Source organism: Talpa occidentalis, unplaced genomic scaffold, assembly GCF_014898055.3.
Source record: "Talpa occidentalis isolate TD23 unplaced genomic scaffold, MPIMG_talOcc4v2.1 talOcc4.14, whole genome shotgun sequence".
NCBI classification, from domain to species: domain Eukaryota; kingdom Metazoa; phylum Chordata; class Mammalia; order Eulipotyphla; family Talpidae; genus Talpa; species Talpa occidentalis.
Genome location: NW_023601433.1, coordinates 55,823,500 through 55,849,999, shown reverse-complemented (window position 1 = coordinate 55,849,999; position 26,500 = coordinate 55,823,500). Strand labels below are relative to the sequence as shown.

The window sequence follows — 26,500 nt, the reverse complement described above, 5'->3', positions numbered from 1 at the left end:
AGAGACAAGCTGAACAGTGACAGAGTGAGTGGGTAGGGAGGTCACTGAATTCTGTGGAAAAAAGATAAGTTGTTGGGGGGAACTAAAAGTACCTGGCGTGCTTATACCTAAGGAGCGTTCTGGAGAAGGGACAGCAGCACAGTGCCAGAGGCAGTGATCTAAGTGATCTGAGGAGGAAGTGATCTAAGGCACAGTGGGGTCAGCCTTAGAGAGATCAAGAATACAGTTTATGATAAAAGACAAAAAAAAAAAGAGGAAATTATAAAGGTGGGAAAATTTTGAGGTATTAAAAAGGAAAGTTGAGGAAGTTCAGAAATAAGGGAGGAAGTTGAAGTAAGCAAGAATGGGCAATCAAGCAAATACTTCTCCCATCAAAATCTCAGTATTACTAAGGGTTGAGTGGCAGCAGATCTATGGAGTTAGTGCCTGATCTTTTGTTTTGGAGCACTGGCTCTGAACTCTTAGCTGTGCATTTGTGTGCACATGAGAAACAAGATGGAATTTATTAGTGTGCAAATTCTGATGCAGCAGGTCTGCATCAGAACTAGTTAGATTCAACCTACATTTCCTCATCTCTGAATGAGATTGTAATTCCTTTCAAAGGAATATTATGCAGAATCTTGGGTAAGCCTTTTAAAAACTAGTGCACCAAAAGACAATATTACAGAGATAGTATGACCAAATTCAAGCTGGTAAATCTAAATCTAAAGATCCTTAAACTTTCATAATAGGAAATTCCATCCCAGTATCAAAGACAGTGGTTTTGTGTCCTCATTCTAGCCTGCCACTGGGATTTCCTCAAGGGAAGAGATGGGCTTAAGGCATTGTGAAATTTGGCCAGGGATCTTGGAGGAATTCTTCCTTTTTCATTTTACAGACAGGGCACTGGAGGTGAGGTGAAACAGTGGAACAAGATCACTCAGGCCCCTGACATTCAACATTTAGGTGGCACACCCAGGTCAACCAACAGGCTCTTGAACATACGTGAACATGCTAACCGCCCAACATTTTAAAATGAGGACAAAGTTTGGGGCCTCCCTGGTGGCACAGGGGTTAAAGACAGCTCTATCAAGCTATGGCCAGCCACTGCAGCATGAATTCTATCCCCAACCAGGGAGCAACCCACATGGCACAGCAGACCTCTCCTGCCTCGCAGGAGAATTATATTGACAAATTAAATTAAATATATTGACAATTAAACTGACAAATTCCCCTCAGCAGTGTACTTCAGTAGATCTGCCTGTTCTGCTCCCCACTCTCTCTGGTGAATCCTCTCACCACACTGCCCCCCGCCCCGCACCTCTGGTTTACGCTGCAGTTCTTATATGCATAAATAAATATATCTTTTTTTTTTTTTTTAAAAATGAGGACAAAGTTTTCTCTGCAAGATTTTCACATTTCTTACCTTACCATCATCTACATCTATGGAAGGCCTCAGCAATTCTCCTTGCCCCGCTGGACTCCTCAGTGTCTTCTCCAGCTCTCCTCTTCCTTTGCTCCCATCTGCAAATGGTAGTCCTCATTGCCCATAAAGTATGATTTCAAACATCAGCAACCCCTGGGAGAAATGCAAACTCTCCAGACCTGCTGCATCAGAATTTGCATACTAATAAATTCCACCTTGTTTCTCTTGGGGACACAAAAGTTTGAGGAGAACTCGCCGCCCCCCTCCGTCTGCCCCACTGCTGCCCCCAGCTAGCCATTTAAACATGGCTGCCGACAAACATCCTTCCTGAAGAATGAACGGGTCTGAGCACAGCATCTGGCAGCCATAAACCTTCAAAGGGCAACTTAGGGTGTGATAAGTGAAGTTCACCTGAATCCTCCCCAATGCCTTCCTAGCTACTGACCTTCTAGTTTCTCTTCTAAATATACTGAGTGCTGACACTCAATGCTGACCTCAACAGGATGGGTTTGCTCTCGGTTCCTCATACAGGTACAATATTTCCCCAACGTGCCTCCTTGCCTCCTGCCCACCCCATGCTGTGCACTTTTACCCCTCTAATATTCGGTGCCTGGGAAAAGGCCTCTCATCCTTCCAGATTTTGCTCAAGTAAAGAGACGTTCTTTTCCCTGACATTCTTTCCACCATGCTACTTACCAAACACAAGTAATTGCTTCCTTCTGGGACTCCCATCACACTGAATTTGTTCTTTTCCTACCTGTATCATTTTCTGCTTCACATTAAGATCATACAAGTCCTATCTCCTTCACTGAATTATACAGGGACTACAACTTTGTGTGTGTAGGGTTTTTTGTTTTTTTTTTAAGCTAGCCTCTCAGGTCATAAATAGTTAGAAAATAATCTTGGGATGAATAATCCATAAGGGACCAAATTAACTATCACAATCCATCTTATGTCAGAATGTCATCAAATGCTTATGTCAGAATGCTTATGTCAAAGCAAAAGGGACAAAAAGTCAAATTATAAATACACTCAAGTAGTAGCTTATGGTACATTTTGGTAGCATTTTGCATCTTTGTGACTATTTGCTTATTTGTAAATATTTATTTAATACTGACTTTCTTGTCTAAAGTATAAATTCCATGAGACAGGGCCCCATCTTTGTCGTTCACTCTCTTTCCGGGAACCTAGTAAGAATCTGACACCAGCAGGGGCTATCTTCAGTCTATTTCACTGGCTAGCCCACTGTCAGGTGTTAACAGTCAAGTCATATTAATAATGCCTTGCAGTGTCATCACCTAGGTGATACCTAGATGGTATCTCCTTTTTCCTCTGTTTCAAAGTAATTTGCATTTCATTTGTATACAACTAGAAGCAATTCACTTTTCAGAAGGAAAAAAAAGTCTTCTTTCCCTGTTTTTCTTCTTTTTTTTAATATTTTATTTTATATAATTCTTACATCATTTTTCATATTTGCACAATGTATGCATTTTCATTTTGGTTATATTCCCCATACAATTGCACCCCCCCCACACACCTTATTTTGACTCTAGTTCTTCCTCTCCCCGCCCCTCCTTCCCTCCCCCCCCTCTCTGGTTTATAGTTGCTTGTTGACATTTTTCTATCATGATTTCTGTTTATCGTTTCTCCCAGGAAAAAGTAAGACTTGCATTGTCTTTCTTAGAACCAGAGCAAATCACTAGCGAAAATAATCCTTCCATGTTAGAACGGAAAGAAATTCTTGTTTTTTTGAGCTGCTCTTACTATGCTCTGAAGACCTGTGGTTCTTATATTAAACCTTCCTTTTGGTTTTCATTTTAATTATTTGTGCATACATTCATTTCACATTTTACATTTGGATCAAGTGTTAGATCTGCTCATGGTCTATACAACATGCCTCTCTTTGTTATTGTCCTTCTTTTTATTCTTCATCTCATCTTTCAATTTTCCCATAGATGCCCTTTTTTATGTCCAAGGCTGCCTTCAATTCTTCTACTACCATACAAAGGTCTCGTGTGTATTTGGAAAAAAAGTGAATTCTGCTGTTGGAGTAGTTGTCTACAGTTGCCCACACTGTCAAATTTCTTACTTAAGTTTATTAATTTTATATATTCTAGTGATGTTTTTTGTCTGCTTATTCACTCACAAAGGAAAGCTTTATTAAATCCTCCCACTCTGATGGTAAACTTGTAAGTTTATCCTTGTTCTGCCAACATTCGTTTGTATATTTTGAAGTTACATAATTGGTAAATACAAGTGAAGAATTTTTATATTTTCCTGGTTAATTGAACCCTTCAGTTTGTACTGACTTTTGGATTTCTATTCATCTTTTTTGCCTTAAATCCTGATATTAATGCATACAACATTATTTTGGAGTATAATTACCCATTCTTTTCATTTCAAACTTTCAGAGCCCTTATGTTTTAAGCATGTCTTACACACATCATATGACCTTATTTTAATGTTCTTTTTTCTTTCATTGCATTTACATAGATTCTCATTGCTGACATATTTGGATTCATTCCCACTCTTATTTTCTTTATTTTTGCTCCCCCTTTTATGCATTTTCTACTTTGCTTTGATTTAAAATAAGTTTTTAAATTCAATTTCATTCTTTTTTCTGTACTAGATTGTAAGGTAGTCATTTTACTCTGTCATTTTCAAATTTCTAACTTGAACCCAGGTTTAACAAAATTTAATCAAAATCATAACTCTCCTCTCAAATAATAAATCACCTGAAAATGCTTTAACTTAACACCCATTCCTGAATTCCAGGATTTCAGTTATACCTTGATGTCTTTTAACCCCACAGAATAAACATTTTGATTATTTTATAGTGTGAATATCAGTTTAGATTCTGTCACAAGTTTGCTTTCACCTCACTCACCATTTTTTGGAATGCATTACCCTTCTTCCGAGCTCATTGTCTTTCTTTTTGAAATACAGTGTTGGAACAAAATATAATGGTTGGGATCAGTCCAACTGCTTTAGTAGTTATAATAAATGTAAAGGGAGCAAACACTGCAATTTAAAAAAAATAGTAGAAATACAACGGTCAGTTGATATTGATAAATGTTCAATCTACCAGGAAGATATAAAAATTCTACACTTACATGCATTTAACAACATGACTTTAAAATACATAAAACAAAATTGACAAAGAAGGATAAGTCAACAAATCCAAAGAACCTGAAACATCTAAATCTACTCTCCATAAAACTCAATTTATTGTTACCCATCCTTGATGCTTTTTGAAAGTTTCTCCATCTGGTCTGCTGACTTTCTGCTATATCCATGTCCAACTCATTTGTTGAATACTTTATATTTTAGTTATTTTAACCAATCTCTAGGTTTTCTTGTACCTGACTCATGTTTTCTATATTAAACACTATTGAACATTCTTATTTTTTTTTCTTGTGATTCTGCTTTTGCAGGGTGTAGGCTTTTTAGTTTGCTGTTCTTTCTATCCTAATGGTGATATTCCTTGCTTGGTTTCCTCCCCTTTGAGATCATTCTTCTTGGAATATCAACCCAAATGTCCTAAGACACCTGGCAAAGACTGGACCCCAGATGTGTCCAGCTGTTGAGTCTGGGGTTGGGAGGAGGCAGGAAGTATTCAGGCCAGAGAGGTCTACTGTTATCATCTGTGTCTTCCCCTTCCCCATTGTCCCAACATCACTTTCACCTGCAGGCAACTGTCTCTGAAGAGAAAAGTATTCTCTTCTTCAAGAGCTATCTCTCTCCTGGTAGTCACTGAGCATTGGTGGCAAAGAGGAGAGTAGCAGGAGGACAGATTTCCCAGGGGTCAGCCAATCCCAATCTCTGTTGCTGTCCCTCATTCTACCCAAATATGCTATGAATTGCCCCGGGGTAAACTCATAAGTTCCTTCTGGTGCTGGGATGGTTGCTGATTTTCTGCTTTACAGCTGTGTTAGGGAAGGAAATGTAAGGGAGAGATAAGGATGCAATTCAAAACTCTGACCCTCAAAGTGTGACCTACCATCCATCCATCCCATCCCCAGTCTCTCAATGTTGACAGCCTCATATCTCCTATACAGAAAAAAGTAGAAGAACAGGGATTAGGGGGAGAGAGAGACAAAGACAGAGAGACAGAGAGAAAAAGAGAAAAAAAAGGAGGAGAGAAGGGGAGGGAGAGAGAGAGAAGGACCCAACCACCTTCTATCATATCTATGCTGGTTTCTCAGATCACTAAACAGACATTCTGTAATACTCCAGGTTGGGTTTGTTACCTTGTCAGGGAGCATAGATCCCCTTGAAAGGGTCAGAGTTGTGTTTATATGTCATACACATAGATTTTAAATAAGTCAACTGAACCAGACATATAATAGAACACAACAACAACAAATAATAGCCATAATCTTAGAACTACTTCTAGTCTTATGCCATTTACAAAAAAAAATACAGAAGGATGAAACATTCTGGAAGCCAGGGATCAGTACTAATAGTCATCTGGTATACCCTAGTAAAGAGTTTCTCAAAGTTTTCAGACATTTCTTGAAATTGAACAATGAGTCTGTCACTTCAGGGAAAATGACTCTATTTATTGTGATAAATTTTAGCTTTGATAATGATAAATATAAAGAAAGTGGAGCTTTAAAGCAAAAATTAGAATTTTGGAAAACTTGTATTGCCACTGTGAACTTAATCATTTCCCAAAACTTAATTTTTTTTCTTGGTGAGATAAGAGAGGACATTAACAAATATGATCTTTTGGCATTTGTAAACTAACATTACCTCAATAAAAAGTAGTGCAATTTTTGAAAAAAGCACTCATAATCCTGAAAAAGTAATTAAAATTCTTTTTCCTTCTCTAACAGTAAAAGGCTGGATTTTCTTCATGTACTTCAGTTGAAACATTTTCAGTAGCTTGATGCAGAGACAAATGTGAGAAGCCACCTACTTACCGGGCATTTTTAAAGTTTGCAAAAATGTTAAACAATGCCACTTTTCTCACTGAATTTTTTTATTTTGGAAAATTTATTTTTCATAAAAATTATTTGGGTTGGCAGTGCAATGGTTTATTGTGTTTAAATGAATTGCTAAGTACATATTTTCAAACTTTCTCACTTTTCAATTTCCGATATTATAAGCAATGACTGAAAACAGAAAAATAAGAGGCTTGGCAGGGTGGGGGGGGTCATCGATAATTTTTAAGAGTATAAAGTAATTCTGAAATTGAAAGGCTTGAGAAACACTACACTAGCCATATGAGTTGTTAAAAAACTGAAATATTCCAGTAACTAGCTACTCTCTCATGACCCCTTCTACTGTCGTAACCTCCAACACCCTACAGATGAGCAATTAAAAGGTTAATGGGTGGCTCAGAGGGGCTCCAGGACCAACTTCTTCATCCCACATTAGCATCCCTTCACCTTGGTCCTTGACCCTGCAATTTGTGGTTGTTCACATTTTATGTTTTTAAAGATTTATTTATTTTTATTTTATTTTATTTTATTTTTTTTGTGGGACACTCACCCGCGGCCGGGGAATGAACCAGCGCTGCAGAGGCAGCGGGCTGCCAGGGTCTGCTATGCCATGTGGGTAGCTCCCTGGCTGGCGGGGATCGAACTTGTGCTGCAGAGGCTGTGGACAGCTTCAAGTGCAGTGCTCAACCCCTTGCGCCACTAGGGAGGCCCTGTTCCACATTTTAAACCTCATTTCTGCAGAGAAACCAATTTTATCACCGTGTGAATTTTTGTGGTCAATGTAAACATTTTCTCTATACTTTGCCCTCTTTAGCCTTGCTTCTTCTTGACACATTAAAGTTTATTTGAAATAATTTCCTGAGAGTAAAAGTGAGGTTATTTAAAAGTCAGCAATAGTAGGCTTTCTTGTGATTTCTGTCCCACCACATCGAGCTGAGTGATGTACCTCAGCCTCCTGCCATGTAAAGCCACGATGACAGCATCTCCCCTTCACGATGGTGGCGAGCATTGATATTCACAGGCAGGGCTCAGGTATCATAGTTACTATCATACAAATAGCCTCAAATGGAGGGCCTGAGTGCTCTGACTGTTTTAGAGATAACAATCTGACTTAAACCACAACATTTTACAACCACCTCATAGTGACCCAGATAGTTTAGACATAGCTATACCTCACACTCTTCCTCGAAATTCTAATTCTATGTGACAGGAAAGCACTGAACAGGGAACGAGGGTTTTTGGCTCTATTCCCAGGTTTACCACAGCTCAGGGAATGACCACAGACTTAGTTTCCTTATCTACAAAATGTGGTGACTGACCTGAACAATATTTGGGGTCTCTCCCAGCTCTCAGATCCTAGGATCCAATTAACAGCAATAATCAACATGTTCCATGGTATTTTATTTGCACCAAAAACACTGACTTTCTATATGGCCAAACTGCTGTTTCGGTTTCCCAAGAAAGTTGGGTACTGTCTTTGATATTGGGCTTAGCTTCATGTTTCTTCTTGGATCTGACATGGAAGATGAACAGCTTTAGGCCCAAAACCAGATCATTTCTTTAACAGGTGCCCCAAGATTTGGATCTACCCCTGTGTCCCTTGTGTAAAGCTCAGCAAGTCTCAGTTTCTGTGCCTAGTGAGCTAGTATGTCTGTTATAGTCCAATCTCTATTATAGGATGGTGAAGAGGACAAAGATGAGGTCTTCTTCTCACTGCTAAATGGGCTGTGGTTAACTTGACCTGGTTCCACTACGGAACAAAGCACCTTATCTCCGGCTCTGTCCACATCCTTTGGAAGCCCCTTTCTTTTCTTCATCTTTCATGTTGTTCACCCAGGCCACAAGAGCCAGATGATTCTCTCTTGTTTTGAATATCAGAGGCTGGCGGGTGGGGGAGACCAAGCCCATAACTTTTTTACCACCCACCTTTTCTGCAGCCAAGGACATTTTCTCTTAGATATTAAGTAAAGCACAGGGAAGAAAGCAAGTAGTTTCAGCTTTAACTGGCAAGGGCCCCTGTTCTGTCCGGAGCGGCAGGTCTAGGAAGGGGGTGGAAGAGAGGGCAGATGCAGCAACCACTGCTACTTAAGTACGGCCGCGGCACCAGTAGCACCTGGGATCTTGTTAACAATTGTCTCTATGCTGACTCTGCAGAATCTAATGTACACGTTAACAAACCCCCCACGTAAGTTGTATTTACATTAAAATTTGAGAGGCATGGCCATTCGCAGCAACGTGGATGGAGCTAGAAGGAATTATGCTCAGTGAAATAAGTCAGAAGGAAAAAGAAAAATATCGGATGGTTTCACTTACAGCAGGAATGTAGGGGAACCATAGAAGACATCAGTGTAAAAAAATAATAACAGTATAAAACACAACAAAGCAAAACCAGACAATTATAAAGCAGAGCCATCCTGCAGGGGAGGAGGAGGGAGAGGGATCAGAGGGAGGGAGGGAGGAGCACAGGGGACTGAGGTGATGGTGCACGGGTGCCTTGGGGAAGGAAACTCTATGGGGACTACACCTGAGGGGGTGGGGGAGAAGCAAATATTGTTTAAAAATGAACAATGATGTAAAAAATAAAAATATTTTTTAAAAAATTTGAGAGCCGTTGATGTGAACCACCTAAGCCTAGTGCTACTGGTGGTGGAGAAACAGACTCAGATGACAATTCTCCCAGCTCTGATGACCTGCTGCCATCCAAGGGTTCTGGTTAACTCAAGGGACACAAAATTACTCAGGACACAACTCTTTTTAGTTCTAGTTCCTTTCTATAAACAAACGAGTAAAAAATAAAGGGGAAGTAGAATTGAGGGCAGATGATCAAATGAAATAAGGATTGTCAGGATTCCAACTCTAATTAAGAACCCCCACTTTGCATCACTTACTCTTCTTACTGCATGAGTCACTTATAGGAGGAGAAAAGAACACCCAGTTTCACCAGTTTCTCATCTTTTATTTGAACCCCAAAAGGCAGAAGCTGCACATTTGTCCTTTTGGAACTAGTGGCAGGTGTTTGATGTATGCTCTGTTACTTAAAAGGAGAGCAGAGGCCCAGGAGACAGAAAAGCTGGGTTGAATCCCTAAGTCTGTTGCTGTGTGTCCTTGACTGAGTCAGTCTCATCATTCTTGACATGAGGATGACAAATACCTAATCTTTTCCTACATAGCGTGGGCATGGTAAGATCAAAGAGTTGAGAGTTAAGCAATCTGTTGGAGGGAAAATAAAACAACAGTGAAAAGAGTGTTCTACATTCCTCATGCACCAATCTCCCCAGAACTGTTAGGTGACATGGGTCTGTCAGAGGAGGGCAGCTCTCAGTTACCTCACTGGAGTCATCCGAATAAGCCAAGAGCCCATGGGGGTATCACACTCTAGTTGGTAGAATCCCTAGAGGCAACAAATCTACCTATATCCCAAGGGAAGATTTGCCCCAAATAGTATTTCAGGGACAGTGACGGGGTGGAATGTGCCCCAGATAGTATTTCAGGGACAGTGACGGGGTGGAATGTGCTGTATTCTGTCTGTGTCTTTCAATTCTCTGTTCATAGCAAAAATCCCAAATCAGATGCACAACATTTTCAATGTCAGAAATGTGCATTTAACTCTCTGAGTATATGGCAAAGCCTTTGGGATTTTCAGGGTGAGCAATAAATGCTGGCTGTCTCTCTTCCTACAGCAGGAGCTCAGCAGGTCCTTGGGAGCCTGTGGTAGGACTCTCCTCCTGGAAGATTTTCTTTCCAAGCTCTGAGCATTTACCCTCCTCTCCCAACACAGAGTTAGTAATCTAAAGGTTTTTTTCCTGCACTGCATTGGCAGCAGATGCTTTAAATATTCTCAGAAGAGAAAAGGACATCTAAATCCAGAATAGTGCTTATATTGAAAAATTACAGGGAGAGCAAGATTTCCCTTCCTACCTTCTAACAAAAATTCTTTGCTGCTTCCTGAGTAGTCAAGCCTCTTGTGGTGTGACTGAGGGAATGGGTGGAGCTGAGAGCATAGAACAATTTCCTTTAAAAAGTCAACACCGGGCCTCCCCGGTGGCGCAGCGGTTGAGCGCTGGGTTGCGAAGCTGCCAGCGGCCTCTGCAGCGCTGGTTCGTTCCCGGCTGCTCCCCGGCCACCGGAGGAGGGTCCCACAAGGCGCGCAGACCTCTCCTGCCGCCCGCTGCAACCCTCAGCAGTGTACTTCGGTCCTTCTGCCTGCTCTGCTCCCTGCTCTGGCTCTGGTGAATTCTCTCAGCCTCCCGCGCTTCTGACTGTACCCAGTGCTTATATAAACAAACAAACAAACAAATAAATAAATAAAAAAACATGCCTCTATAAAAATAAAAATAAATAAATAAATAAAAAGTCAACACCACTACTATAAGCAAGAACTAGATCTGGAAAGAGAAATGCAAGAGTAAAGGTACAGAAAGGCCTATTAGCTGAATTTTGAGAAAGAATTTTCAAAGTTTTTTTTTTTTTTTTAGGGTGTGTGTGAATAAAGCTAGTGAATAACTTGTAATCAGGGAAATGCAAATCAAAACTACCATGAGATACCATCTTACACCAGTGAGAATGGCACATATTAAAAAAACTAGCAACAACAAATGTTGGCGAGGATGTGGAGAAAAAGGAACTCTCCTGCACTGCTGGTGGGAGTGCAAACTGGTCCAACCACTGTGGAAAGCTGTGTGGAGATTTCTTGACCTACTAAACATAGAGCTTCTGTATGATCCAGCAATTCCACTCCTAGGTATTTACCCAAAGGACACAGAAACATTAAATCAAAAGGGCACCTGCACCCCTACGTTTATAGCAGCACTATTTACAATAGCTAAACTATGGAAACAACCCAAATGCCCAAAAATAGATGACTGGATCAAGAAGATGTGGTACATACACACCATGGAATATTACTCAGCATTCAAAAAAGATAAACACATGCAGTTTGCAGCAACATGGATGGAACTAGAAGGGATCATGCTCAGCGAAACAAGTCAGAAAAGAAAAAGAAAAATACCAGATGGTCTCATTCATAGCAGGAATTTAGAAAACCTAAATAAGGGACCAGGAAAAAGACTAATGAATACAAAGTAAAAATCAAAATCAACAAACAACTATAAACCAGAGACACACAATGGGGGTGGAGGGAGGGAAGGGGAGAGGAAAGACTAGGGTCAAAATAAGGGGGGGTGCAATTGTTATGGGGAATATAACCAAAATGAAACTACATACATTGTGCAAAAATGAAAAATGATGTAAGAATTATATAAAATATTAAAAAATAAAATAAAAATAGATAAATCTTTAAAAAATCTCTTTAAAAATTAAAAAAAAATGTTTTCTGACTTCAACCTCCTATTAGATCTATGACTCTAAAGCAGCATTTATTACATGTGTGCCAGGGCAACTAATGTGTGGTGAGGAAAGACATGGGGTGTCCTTGGAATGGTAGATTGGGGAAAAAACGTGGCCAAGAGAGTGCTGAGCAATTTAATTTTTTTATTTTTAGTTTTAGCTGGAGACTTCAGTAACATGCCAATATACAGTATAAATTTCCAAGATAAAGAAATGTAAACAGTATTTACCAACATTATTTGAAAAGAATGGTAGAAGATCTTGTTTTCTTGCTTCTATTAAACACATGCTGGGAAGTCTACACTATACAAATTATATTATAAAAGTAATCATCAGTATGATGATTTCAATATGATGTTTACATTATTTAAAGGAGAGTTGAAATTGGTAATAGAACAACACATGGGGAAAATAAGCTGTGATGAAGCAATTACACTCGGTACAAGTCCACCAGGATTTATTTGAATGTGTATCGTCTTGCCAATGGGATTAGGTTGCTAAACTAAATACCCGAAGTTTAACTATATATTCAGCAGAAAATGGATGAGTTACTTAAAAATCAATGCAATTTGGGGGCCTCCCCGGTGGCGCAGCGGTTGAGCGCTGGGTTGCCAAGCTGCCTGCAGCCTCTGCAGCGCCGGTTCGATCCCCGGCCACCGGGTGAGGGGTGGCTGAGGGTCCCACATGGCATGCAGACCTCTCCTGCCGCCCGCTGCTCCCCTCAGCAGTGTACTTCGGTCCTTCTGCCTGTTCTGCTCCCCGCTCTGGCTCTGGTAAATCCTCTCAGCCTCCCCCCACACCTCTGGCCTACACCCCAGTTCTTATATATATATATATATATATATATATACACACACACAATAAATTAATCTTTAAAAATAAATCAGTGTAATTTGATGAAAAAATAATAAAGCTAGTGAATAAGGGCAGCTGCCATGTGGTGTGGGGGGAAAATGTTCAGTGAAAATACAGGGAATGAGAATTTAAAGACATTTTGCTGAGTCATAGAAATGTAATTCTCTGCAAGATATCAGGAGAGACTAATTTTTTGTGTGTGCTGATATTTCTTCTACGACACCAGGCTGAGAAAAGATTTTAAAAAAAGATTTAATACCATCACATTAAAGTGAAACAAACATCCGGGGCTGCCTCTCCCACACACTTACCTGTCTTCTGCTTTCTTCAGATGATATCTGGGACACCCTGGACAAAGCATTCCAGGGAAGGGATTACTGCTTTACAAGCTCTTTACTGGTTTTTAGCTACAGCTCAGAGAAATTTCAGTGTCTTTAAATTCCAGGGAGGTATTTTCTTTAAAGCCAACTCCATGTGAGTAAGAAGTTCTGGAACTTTCCCTTGTCCCCACGTGATTGCCACCACTCCCCAGGCTGATTTATTATGACTCTGGACATTACTATGACCTTATTTTGAAAGGCATATCATCACATGATCAAAGAGCTTTTTTTTTTAAATACAGGGGTTTTTTTAATTAATTAATTTATTTATACAAGCATTGGGTACAGTCAGAAGCGTGGGAGGGTGAGAGAATTCACCAGAGCGGGGAGCAGAACAGGCAGAACGACGAGGTACACTGCTGAGGGGAGCAGCGGGGGGCAGGAGAGGTCTGTCGCGCCATGTGGGACCCTGGCCGGTGCCCGGGGATCGAACCGGGCGCTGCAGGGGCTGCGGGCAGCTTCACGGCCCAGCGCCCAACCGCGGCGCCACCAGGGGAGGCCCGATTAAAGAGCTTTTTAAGTTTAGTTATATATCAAGAAATTAATTCAACAGAGAGAGATTTTAATGAATTATGATAAAAATATCAGGTCAGAAATCAAACTTCTGTGACATAGGTTCGTCATTACCCGTATAATATCCACACTTAACTAATGAGAGTAAGTTAAGTCAAATTTCCTACTTGTTGCATTAATAAAGGACCTCCAAACATCGATTGCTTCATATTATCTATTCACACCTGAGTGTAGTGGCCAGTTGTGGTTTCACAAAATGGTAGAGCAAGCCCATTGCCAATTTAAAGTTTGGGTTTGTGAGAATATTGTAAAGTATGAAAAAGTAAAGAAAATAAGGTTAAGTATTCTGTGATCTGATTTGTGAGTCACTGCAAAGTTCTCTTTGATGAAAACTATTTTATCAGTGAATTCTGAAAGTTTCTCATTATTGAAAATCATCCATAAAATCCTTGTCCCTATCAGTATTATTCTGTGTGCTACTAAATCACTTATTACTAGGGTGATGGGGCAATCAATCTCCTAGTTTGAAGAAGCAAAGGTGGTAGATGTTAAAAAAAAAAAAAAAAGACACAAAATCACCTCAAAGACAAATTTGCTTTTTTTCAAATTTGTGTGTTTAGAAATCTTCTTGGTTTGTGGCTATCAGATTCCAAATGCAAGTGAGGCCAATCCTTGATTGTCTATGCTCATGAATAATAATTACAAGATTTGCTAAGTGTTTCTTATTAAATTTTTTAGAGAAAACTATCTATAGTAAAATGCACATATCTTAAATGTACAATTTGATGAGTTTTGGCAAATATGTACCACCATATAATCAATATTTCTATCACCCCACTCTCTCCTGTTAGTCACTCCCAGCCACCACAAGCAAGTACTCTGACTTTTTCCCGTGTACTAGCTTTGTCTTTTCCGAGCTTCATATAAACATAGTCAAATCGTATGTACGATTCTATACCTATCTTCTTTTGTTTAACATCACTTTTTTTGAGATGTATCTATGTTATATTTATCAGTCTTTCATTCTTTTTATTTTTGATTAGTATTCTACTGTATTAGTTGATCATAAGCTTTTTGTCTCTTCTTATAATGATAGATATTTGAGTTGGCTATTATTAATAAGTTACTTTAAATATTTTGTGCACTACTTTTTTTATAGTATACTTTCATTCCTCTTAGATGAATACCTGAGAACAAAATGGCCATCATAGGGTAGGAATATATTTATTTCAAAAAACATTTCCAAAGTAACTACAATTTTACATTCTCACCAGCTAGTCACAACATTGTTGTCCTCTTCAACATTTGATGTTTTTCATTTTTATCTATTTTACTCATTCTATTGACTATTTTATGGTGGTTTCTAATTTGCTTTCTTTTGATGTATAAAGATGTGGCAAAATCTTTCGAGGGCATATTGAGAATCGATAGTCATTTTCTTAATGTTTTTAGATAACAGAATTTCTTTCATTTACCTTTATGATTAGTGCTTGTCCTGTTCTTGTGGACTTTCTTATACATTTTCTTTATCTAGCTTGTGGGTCCATATTACATTTTTTTTTTAATTTTTTTTTTTTTTTAAAGTTTTTTATTTATTTGTTTGTTTGTTTATACAAGCACTGGGTACAGTCAGAAGCGCAGGAGGGTGAGAGAATTCACCAGAGCCAGAGCGGGGAGCAGAGCAGGCAGAAGGACCGAAGCACACTGCTGAGGGGAGCAGCGGGCGGCAGGAGAGGTCTGCGCGCCATGTGGGACCCTGCTCCAGTGGCCGGGGAGCAGCCGGGGATTGAACCAGCGCAGCAGAGGCTGCGGGCAGCTTCGCAACCCAGTGCTCAACCGCTGCGCCACTGGGGAGGCCCCATATTACATTTTCAAAGTAATGGTACAGACCCTATATTTACTGCAGCACTATTTCCAGGCAAAACCTGGAAACAACCCAAATGCCCCAAAATAGATGACTGGATCAGGAAGATGTGGTATATATATATATATATATATATATATATATATATATATATATATAATGGAATATTATTTGGCAATCAAAAAGATAAACTCATGCCATTCACAGCAACGTGGATGGAGCTAGAAGGAATTATGCTCAGTGAAATAAGTCAGAAGGAAAAAGAAAAATATCGGATGGCTTCACTTGTAGCAGGAATGCAGGGGAACCAAAGAAGACATCAGTGTAAAAAAATAATAACAGTACAAAACACAACAAAGAAAAAACAGACAATTATAAATCAGAGACATCCTGCAGGGGAGAAGGAGGGAGAGGGATCAGAGGGAGGGAGAGGGAACAGAGGGAGGGAGGGAAGAAGGGAGGGAGGAGCACAGGGGGCTGAGGTGATGGTGCACAGGTGCATTGGTGAAGGAAATTCTACGGGGACTACACCTGAGGGGGTGGGGGGAAGCAAACATTGCTTAAAAATGAGCAATGATGTAAAAAATAAAAAATTAATTATTAAAAAATAATAATGGTACAGAATCATTCATTGTTGAAAAATCTAACAATCCTTAGTTCCTGAAAAATATTTCTCACAAATAAATTCCCTTCCCCTAATTAAATTTACATGGCTTTCTTCCACTCCTTTCCTCATATTCTTTGGTCCTTCCTGTTCTTTCTATACTTACTTGGCATAAGGCAAATTCAGAATAAAACTTCAACATTTCTGTTCATTAGTTTGAAATACCCTATGTTTGGAGAGGAATTTGAAGTTATATTTTGAACTGTCTCTGATATAAAGTTTTCTAAATAATAATGGTAGCAGCCTTAGTTTCATCCTAGGAATAAGTGGGAGACATATATCTATAGAGATAGATATTCTATAAATAAAGCTAAGGCGTGCATGATTAAATCATCACATAGTTGAACATGTGCTTGACCAGAACCTCCTGGACTCCTAATATGCTTCTTTTTCTTTGCAGAAATATGTAATGATGACCCACCTACACTCAGAAATGCCATATTGAAAGTCTCTGCATACAAGATCGGCACCTCATTAAACTGTGAATGCAAGGTCGGCTTCCGTAGAAAGACGGGCATGATAACCTGTGTGGGAAACTTTAGCCAAACTTCCTGGGACAAGAAATGTCAATGTGAAAGCATTTGTAAGTACTTGCTTTTATAACTACCAGGGGGCAGGAAGAACTGCCGAAAAAAGAGAAACAGAGCTGCTGCTTTTGTTCACTCAGCCCTACAGACAAAAATTGGCCAGTTCCACCTATATGATACTGAATTTTAGTGGTTCCTGGAATATTCATTTACTAAAAAATATTTGATGAATGTCTCCTATTTCCAAGAAGTAGTCTAGGCACAGAGGATGCCTGACTCTCAAGGAGTATATGCTTGGTGTTGGAAGGGGAACACAGACATGACACTAATAATTACTAAATAATTAAAACATAATTCTTGTTCACCATAATCAAAATATACTGAATGCCACTGAACTGTGCTTTTAAAAATGGTCAACATGGTAAATTCTACAATATGTATAATTTATCACAATTTTAAAAATAAAGAAAGAATATGTAGAATGAGTCTATCTACATAAAAATATAAAAAAGAATAATAATTCTAGTGGGCAACATCATTCCCCTGTAAGGGTGAATGAACACTTTAGTCTTTGGTTTCCAAAGATAACACTTCAGAATATTCATATCCTGGTTAAAGAAATATACTTATCCTACTTCCATTTCTAGTAATACGCCAGTGTGGATTCCTAAGAACACCCCATTACCATTGCCCTTTAACCCCCCTCCTCTTCAGAGGTGATCTCTGCAACGCTGAGGAAAAAGTTCTGAACAGAAAAATGGAGGCAGTTGGAGAGGCACTTCTTCCCTTGACAGGATAAAGGTTGTTGGCTTTTATTTCAAATTCCAAATCCCTTCTGGGCTGTGGGTGTGAAGAGAATAATAAACCCACAGGCATGCCACACTGGAGTGTGCTGAGGTTCCAAGCCAGCAGGAGAGAAGCAGGGAGACAGAGGGAATTGTTCAGTTTGAATTTCTTGACTTCAAAATGTAGCTGGAGGGCCAGGAGACCCTCATTGCCAGACAGGACTGGAATCCCCAGCAGAATCAGGTCCCAAGCCTCATGCCTGCTGGTGAGGACAGGCAGATGGCAGAGCACAGGCTTGGATACTGGAGGTGGATCACCTCCCTGGAATGGAATTTAGAAGGAATGGCTCTCAAGAACTCTCTAAACATAGGCTGATCTGATGCCATGATTTTGCCACTGAACTTTCTTCTTTAATAACAAGAAATGGGGCTCACATGAGCCCCTTTCTTAACCAGGTCTCTCATCCACTCTGTTATTAGGAGTTGGCTGACTGGTGGGTCATCTATTGTAAAAGCAGGAATGGGCACTAAGCAGGTTTTCTGATCCAGCAGACCGGGTAAAGGAGGAAGAGAGTGAGTCTTGGAGCCCTCAGTGGCTTTTGCAAGCTTTAATTGGGATTTACCAGGCACTCAGCAGGCAGGGGTGCTGGGAGGCTGGTAGGCCCCCCATTCTATCTGGGGACCTCCATTCTATCTTCATTCTATCTGGGCTCTCCAGGGTTCTTTCGCAAACTGTCGTGATTCTCTGCTTCTATGTTTCTTCTTCTGCTGGCATCCCCATAACACCGCCCTTAAAAGCCCAGTCTTAGCCCAGGTGAATCCCATCTACATATGCCCACACCCTACTCCAGGTGCCCGCCATCAGGCATGCATTCAGGACCGCAGGGTTCCGTCATCTATCCTAATGGCGGGAGGGCAAAAAAACCTGATACTTTTACCTACCTTACATCTGTCTTTTGTCCATTGTACGTATGGCACAGTCTGGGGATCACTGCTCTGCTGAAGCATTGCATTGTCTTTTTGCCCAGTAGATCGCTTCGCTGACTCTATGCCAAAATTCTGTCCCCACTCATTGCTATATCCACACTCAACTCTTTACCCCAACTCTTCACAGCAGGAGTGCTATGGGGGAGGATTTTCTTATCACTGCTTTAAAACTGCCTCTAACTTTAAATGAACTACTCTACAGAAACAAGAGTCCGTGAGTTGCTGAACTCAATCATCCCCATTGCCAACACACATACCCTGTGTACCATGTTGACAGGGTTGATGCTGGAACAGAGTGAAGACACACATACACAAAAAAATTCCACCAAAGAAAAAAATCTCTCAGTTCTTTCAGAGACGTTGTGGGCTGTTGTCACTGTGCACATGAACACTGAGAGGCCAGTGCTGGACCAGGCCAGAGCAGGCCCCTCTAAGCATCCCGAGGCTTGTGTGCAGCTCATCTTATACCCAGGACCCTGATGTTGCCTGGCATGTCACAGGCACTAGAAAGATCCTCTTTGAGGGGATGTATGCGTGGAGAATTTTTCTATTTTAAGCATTTGTGAAAATTATTTGCTTTATTTTAAGCATCTGTGAAGTTATTTGCTTTATTTTTCCTATGCACTCTAGCCCCTGAGAACGAGAACACAGAAAAACAATTTGTACCTAACCCTGAAGAACAGAAGGAAAGAAAAACCACAGAAATGCCAAGTCAAATACAGCTCACAGATCAAGTAAATCGCCCAGGTAAGAGGTGAATCTGAATGATGCTTACCTGGTCACAGAAGCCAGCCCTTCACTTGCAGGTGAAAGACAGTGTTGCCAAAGGAGGAATTTCTGTCCCATCATCCTCTCCTCTGAGAACATTATGTGGATAGAAACAATTGCAGAGCATTTGCAGGCTGTTGACTCGGCTTGAAATAAGCCATTCTTACTTAAAGCAGCCAACCCGGCCTCTGGGTCACTTCCTGTTTGATGAACTGGCCAAAAAGAATTCAATTCAACTCAACTCAATTCAATTCAAGTCAATTCAAAACCCATGTGTTGGCAATAACTATACAGGACTGACAGATGATGCAAACATGAGTAGACACCAGTCCCTGCCCCCCACCCCCCGCAAATGTTATGTTTTCCCCTTAAGTACTAACCAATGAACTGCAAGCAAAGCATTTATTTCAAGATGTTTCTTACAGGACAGAGGCATAGATCATGCATTGGTAATTGGTGAGCGTGGAAACTGCACCTCCCGGGTAATGGGCTGTGGATAAGTGAGCGCTGCGGCTACTACCCAGCTGATGCCACAACTGTCAAAAATGACTAATGTTGAAGTCAAGTTATGATGTCAGAAAGAAATAGAGTCCTTTAGAAAAATCTCAGCCTGGGGAAACCAGCTGACTTTGCAAGTCCCTATAGTCATGTGATCAATTTAGAACCTTTGCAAGAACATTATCTTATATAAAATCTCTTTTGAACCCTCACAACCCTGAGCCAGGGAACAGGACTTCAATTGACTGAAGGAATTGAGACACAGATATGTAACAAGACTGGAATAAGATTTCAGGTTTCCTAAAGGAGACTAGGAACCTTTCTGCTGATTTACTTCTTTTACTCAATTTTGGGATCATTTGCAGCTTCCTCCCTCTAACCTCACAGCCCTCAGAATGTTTATTAATGTCTGCTGGCTTTTGAAAGTATTTTATGTTGTCACATTGACTGCTGTGCAAGTGTCCAGTATTAGTTTTTATCATTCTGACTTTGCTCTCAGGAACATTTCTGACACTTGTTTTTAATCTCTCCTTTTTCACTTGTGCAGTCTGCTCCTTCTTGCTTTTCTTTCCACCTGCTAACTGTTCTACTAACAATCTCTCCACTTTATGTATTTTGTAAAATTTCAAGGTTTTCCCAAAGTCCACAGATAGCCTAATCTTTGACAGTTCTTCCAATTCTCCTCCTCAGTTCTCGTAGAGTTTGCATGAACTCTTTTTCTGCCTGAAAGCTTTCCCCCTTTTAAAAATAATTAATTAATTAATTAAAGTTCTAAGAGTACCCTTAGATTTCTAAAGATCACACCATCCCTTGTGTTCCCTTGTTCTTTTCCCTTCCCCTCCATCTTATCCTCAGGGCCCTCAGGATGTTCATTTTTGAAAATGTTTTATGTTATCAAATTGTCTGCTGTGTACGTGTCCAGTATTAGTTTTTATCACACTGGCTTACTTTGCTGCGTGTAATTCCCTCAATTCTCCATCTAGTTGGAAATGCTGCATTTCATCCTTTCTTATGACTATTTACTACTCCTTGGTGTATATATACCATATCTTCTTGATTTAGTCATCCCTGCTGGACATTTAGGTTTCTTCCATGTCCTAGCTATTGTAAATTATGCTGCTACGAAATAATGAAATACATGAGGTTTTTCTGTTGATGTTTCATGTTCTGTGGATATATGTCCAAGGGTGGGATTTCTGGGTCATTTGGTATTTCCATTTTTAGTTTTTTAAGGTAAACCTATAATGCTTTCCATAATCATTGCACCAGTTTATACTCCCAACAGTGTAATAGGATTCCATTTTCTCCTTTTCCTCTGCATCCTCTCCAAAACTTGTTGCTGAGGTTCTTTTTAATATGTGCTAGTCTCACCGGTATGAGACAGTGTAGTGCCAGCAAAGCATGGTACAGATTCCCTGTGGATCGGGGCAGACAGGTAAAGGAGAGTCCTGGAACCCTCAGTAACTTTTTCAGGCTTTTAATGATCTTTCTACACCATTTGTAGTGTGAGGCAACCAGGTGCAGGGGAGGCAGGGAGGCCTGAGCGCTAGGAATCTTCACTCTTTCTGGGCTACTCTGTCTCACGGTCCTCTGCCAACCTGTCCTTATATGCTCAGTCTCTCAGCTCAGGTGTGCCCACTTATGTATGCCCACGCCATACTCCAGGTGCCTGCCATCAGACATGCGCACGAGACCACAGGTGTCATTCATAGATGCTCATGGTGGGAGGGCAGAAAAAACATTATAACGTCCATTTACCCTACAGACAGTATCTCATTATAATTTTAAACTGCATCTCACTGTCTTTTGGCCTTCTGGAATGTGTTTTTATCTCTTTACCACTTTAGCTGTTTACTGAAATGGTTTTTCAAAATATTTGCTTGTTATTCTCTAATTCTCTCACATTACCCTCCACAATTACTGAAAGGTCTCTCAAGAGGTCAGTGTTTGCTGTCCTTATTCAAGAGATAACCAGCTGGTTCTGGCTAAAAGAGATTTCACAGATTGTCTTAATCTGGATGTTTTCACTTGAAAGGAAACAGGCTCGGACAGTTGTAAATCTCATTTGCTATAAAAGAAAGTTTTTTTCTGAGACTAAAACAGAAGTTCAGTCATGATTTGCAAGGTGCTAACTGGTGCAGATGAGTGGGGATGGGCCTTCTCAGACTCCTGCTGGGATAGATAAATGAGGTAGGGCACGCGTAGAGTTTAGACTGGCTGCTCAGGGTTGTAGAAAACTGGAAGGGCAGGGTACATGTGCAGCTCCACACATCTGGAGTTAGGGGGACAGTGGTTCTCTATGTCCAGATGGGAGAATTCTGAGATTAAATCAGATCAGGACATGATCTCTGGGGTTAAAGATGAGTTAGGCTTGGGTTTTCACTGAGTACGTAGCAAGTTATGAGTTTGAAGAATTTGCAGAGACTTGAAAGGGTTCACATGAGTCAAGCTTCAGGCATGGTTGGATCAGAGATCAGCCTTCATTTATCCAAGATTCTCTGTTTCCTCTCCACCTCCCAGCTCTGGTTTTGTCCCCAGTTTTTCTGCCATGGTCCCAAGAGGCCTATCAGCTGCAACTCAAGGATATTCTTCCTCCCTTATCTGGTGGAGATGCCAGAGTGGTCTTCATCTTTCATGGGCCCAAACGGTCTTGAACCTGCCCTTACCCTTCAGCCAAGACAGCCCTTCCACTCCTGTCCATTTCTCAAAAATGCTTCAGCATCAGAATCAATTATCCATTTCCTCTACATTCTCATAGCAAGCCTCTGTTCTTCAACTAGACTCCTCACCACATTATGTCTCTCACCTAATTGACTATCCCTCCTTGTAAGAGTGACTGAGTCTTTATATCTTCCCACAAACTACCTAGCAAAATTCCTGACATGTAGACATTCGCAATACATATTGGTTAAGTGAAAGAAAGAAAGAATGAACAAATGAGCAAGTGAGTGAAAGAGTAGGAACTTGCCTTCAGCATTCTGCTTCCCTCCCCCAGGTTACTGTGGGGAGCCTCCAGCATGGGAACACGAACCCTCCCAAAGAACTTACCATTTTGTGGTGGGGCAGAGAGTTGACTACCATTGTGTCCAGGGATTCAGGGCCTTACAGAGAGGTCATGCCACGAGTGTCTGCTTAGAGGCCTGTGGGAGCACAATGTGGACACAGCCCAAGCTCACCTGCACAAGGGAAAAGACGAACGGTGTGATTTCAGGTAGGTTGGTGCCTTCTTGTATCCATAACCCTGCTTGCCCACTAAGCTGACCAGGGTGGAATTCCTAACCCACCAGCCATGCGACCTTGAGCAAGCCACTTAATCTCTTTGGATCTCTGTTTTTTCTCATTCCAGAAAATAGACTAGATAAACTACCCTGCATGGGGATAAACAGCGGAAGACAAGGAGGAAAGATCTTTCCAGTGTTCCAAAATAGCTCAAATGCTATCTCACTGGAGAAAATGCTGCCCCTTTTCTAGCTGATCCTGGAATTTCATTTTTCCCTCTAAGATACCAAGACTTCCTCTTGTTTCAAGGCGGAGGTCCAGTCTGCCATCCACACATTTGTAATTTACATTTGAAAATCCATTATTGGTACAATGCTACACTGTTAGCCTGCCCCCTGCCCATTTCTTTTTCTTTTTTAAAAAGATTTATTTATGCATACAAGAACCAGGGTACAGGCCAGATGTGCGGGAGGGTGAGAGGATTCACCAGAGACAGAGTGGGGAGCAGAACAGGCAGACTGACTGAAATACACTGCTGAGGGGAGCAGTGGGTGAGACAGGAGAGGCCTGCTGCACCATGTGGGTATCTCCCCAGCTGGCTGGGATCGAACCCACACTGCAGAGGCTGTGAACAACTTCATAGCTCTGTGCCCAACCATCTGCACTACTAGGGGGGCCCCCTGCCCTTTTCTAATATGCCACTTGAGATTTGATTAAAAAGTGCAAATGTGCAGGAAAGGGTTTTACTGAAGCATTCATGTATGCACAGACCACACTCATTCACACATACATACAGCCCACCTATATTAAGGTCTTCTGCTATTTTCATGCCAAAATCTTATTACTATTTCCACAATCAAAAACCACTTACATTTAACTATAATTGTTTTTGGTTTCTTTGATCACCATTTCCCATTTCCCACGTCTTCTTTGGGATTGCTGTTTCTTTCCCAAAGGCCCCCTCCCCCCCGCCCCATGATCCCTGATGGTCAGGGCAAGCTTCATAAGAGGTTAATAAGACAGGAGGAAAGGAGAACCTGTCACAGGGAAAAGCCATCTTTCTGTGCATGTCTACTTCATTTCATAGTTCATCATGACCCACTTTCAAAGGCACACATGGAAACCACAGAGTTGCTCAGAATTCCGTGGAAAGCCAGGGTCAGGATTTGAATACCCTCTCAGCCTGTTCCGCTTTCCAGAGACCTGAATATAGAGTCACATGACATGGTGTCCACAGATAAGGATGAGAACCAAGATTCATGCCTCAGCTATTGTCCAGGGCCAGCTGAGGTGGGCAGGTGGGGGTGCCTGTGCGACCCCCCCCCCAACTTTGAGTTCCACAAATATCACTTCTCTCCTCCAGGTGACAAAGAGCCTCAAGTCAGCACTGATGATCCTCCTAAGATTGAAATTGCCTGTCCCTTATCAACAACACATACTACAAGCATGACAGGTATGGCTAGAGTTTCTAGAAATATAAAATCTTGGCCATTAAATCATAATGCAAGAAAAGAAAGACAGTTTGAGAGGAGCAGCCCTCTAGCAGATGGGTTAAGGTCACCCAGTTGGTGTTAAAGATAATCCCAGATCTATCTCCCAATCACTAAAGCTTGTGGTAGAAAGAGGGGGAAGAAGACTAAGGATAGTATAAGACAAAAAGAATGAGATATTTGCCCAGGCCAGCCCTGGTCTTTCACATGCTTCCATCAGGCTCCATCATCCCTTCCAACACTGAAGAAGTGCTAACCCTCTCCACTTTGTGTGGTTGATAATTAGCATACGCTGAACATCTTCTGCTTCCTCTTTTGTACAGATTTTCAAAAACACACAGAAGTGGCTACAACCATGGAGACCTTCATCTATACGACTGAGTATCAGCTAGCAGGTGGGTCTCAGCTGAGTATCAGCTAACAGGGTGCTCTTTGATGGACAAACCATACAAAAAAAAAAAAGAACAGACCATGGGGAACAGCTGGATAATTTTATTTTTTTTATTTATTTTTTTGTTTAGCATGACTTTTAATGCAGCTGTAGGAAATTGAAATATATAAATATATTTGTATTTTATAATAATTTTATATATTATGACATATATACAGAGTAATATTAATAGGGGATATAATATAAGTAAAAGTTGGCCCCAGTTTTATATTAGCTAGTCTTAACTATAAAGAAATTAATTAATCAGCTGGGTAATTTTCAATGACCCCTCAGACCATATAATGCTCGTGAGAATAAAAGATTAATCCAGACAGTAAACATAACTCAAAATATACTAACCAGTTAAAGTACACTGCAGTGAAATCGCAAACCAAGAACAACAGCTCCTCCTGATGGATCCTAAATGACAAATCATCCATGCCAGTGTGTGAGGGGGAGGGAGATGGAAGAGCCAGGGAAAGAAAAGCACTCCATAAACCTCTGCTTTTAGAAACAGAGAGTGCTGTTGACGAGGGCCAGTGGTGGGGTCAGGGGCCTAGGAAATGGGGTGATACGATCAAAGGGCCCAAAGTTCCAGTTATAAGATGAATGGGTTCTTCTGAAAGGCAAAGCACAGCCTGGTGCCTATAGGTAACAGTGATGTTTATGTATTTGGAAATTTCTAAGCAGTAGATCTTACATTTTCCCACCTCAAAAAGGAAATGGCAATTATGTGATGTGATGAAGATGCTAGTTAACACTCTGGTGGTAACTGTTTTACAATATACAAGTATATCAAAGCAACACTTTAAACAATAAAACTGAGGGAAAAAGAAAGAAAAACACAGATTTTGAGGCGACATCTAAATCGATACATGAAGTAGATAAAGAATAGACACATGCATATATAGATGATAGACAAGAAAATGATAGATAATAGGTACATAGATGATAGGTACATTTATAATAGATAACAGATGATAGATGATAGATAGATAGATAGATTTCAGTACCAAACAAAAGCAGCAGTTGGGAAATAAGAACACTTTTAAAATATGCTAATGGGTTTCTCATTTGTCTTTATATTTAAGCATTTCTTTTACTTATCACAGGCCTCATTCATGGCCTCCTTAACTGAGGTCTGGCCTTGGAACCTTTCTGAAGAGCATGCCTGTCAGTTGGTTTCAGCAGAGAGAATCTAGTCTTAAGGAAAGGCACCATGTCATTTCTGTAACACTTGCCAGGCCCTTGTCCTAGTTCCTTGAGCCTCCTAAGAAATCCTGGGTGGGGATGGACCAGCATTCTGACAATGGAATGCAGAGACTGCAATGTCCCCTCAGGAAACCCTTACTCTGGGGGGACTTTCTCAACCTGCTTGGAGTCTAGCTAGGGTACCTTTGCTGAATCTCTTCTCTGTTGACAGTGGCCGGCTGCATCCTCCTGCTCGTCAGCATCCTCTTTCTGAGTGGGCTCACATGGCAGTGGAGATGGTGAGTCCATAGTATCATCAAGGAAGCACTTGCCCAAACTAGTGGCCCAGCCCCAACCCCCTCACCTACTAGTCACAGGCAGTTAGAGGAGAAGAGGTGGAGAATCTGCCAATCCATGTATCCCCAAAGAGTTGATCAACAAGATTAAAACCACAGGGATTGGGAGATCAAAGGAAACCAACATTGGTTGAGCACCTACTGTATGCCAGGCTCAATACTGATCTGACATACTTTACCACCATCTTCCCAGTTACTCATTTTCCCTAGTCCCTGACAACCATGATTCCACCTTCAGTCACTCTTAATTTGTCTGTTCTGGACATTTCATTTAAA

At 40.8% G+C, this 26,500-nt stretch overlaps 1 protein-coding gene across 1 annotated transcript in view; it reads left to right on the top strand.

Annotated features, from left to right (window-relative positions):
* Positions 1-26,171, top strand: part of IL2RA (interleukin 2 receptor subunit alpha) — a 29,159-nt gene extending 2,988 nt beyond the window's left edge. The window contains exons 2-7 of the mRNA XM_054694677.1: positions 16,374-16,556; positions 18,903-19,019; positions 22,534-22,749; positions 24,121-24,210; positions 24,571-24,642; positions 26,101-26,171. Coding sequence (XP_054550652.1) covers positions 16,374-16,556; positions 18,903-19,019; positions 22,534-22,749; positions 24,121-24,210; positions 24,571-24,642; positions 26,101-26,171 — 749 coding nt within the window. The remainder of the gene's footprint in view (positions 1-16,373; positions 16,557-18,902; positions 19,020-22,533; positions 22,750-24,120; positions 24,211-24,570; positions 24,643-26,100) is intronic.
* Positions 26,172-26,500: the final 329 nt, after the last annotated feature.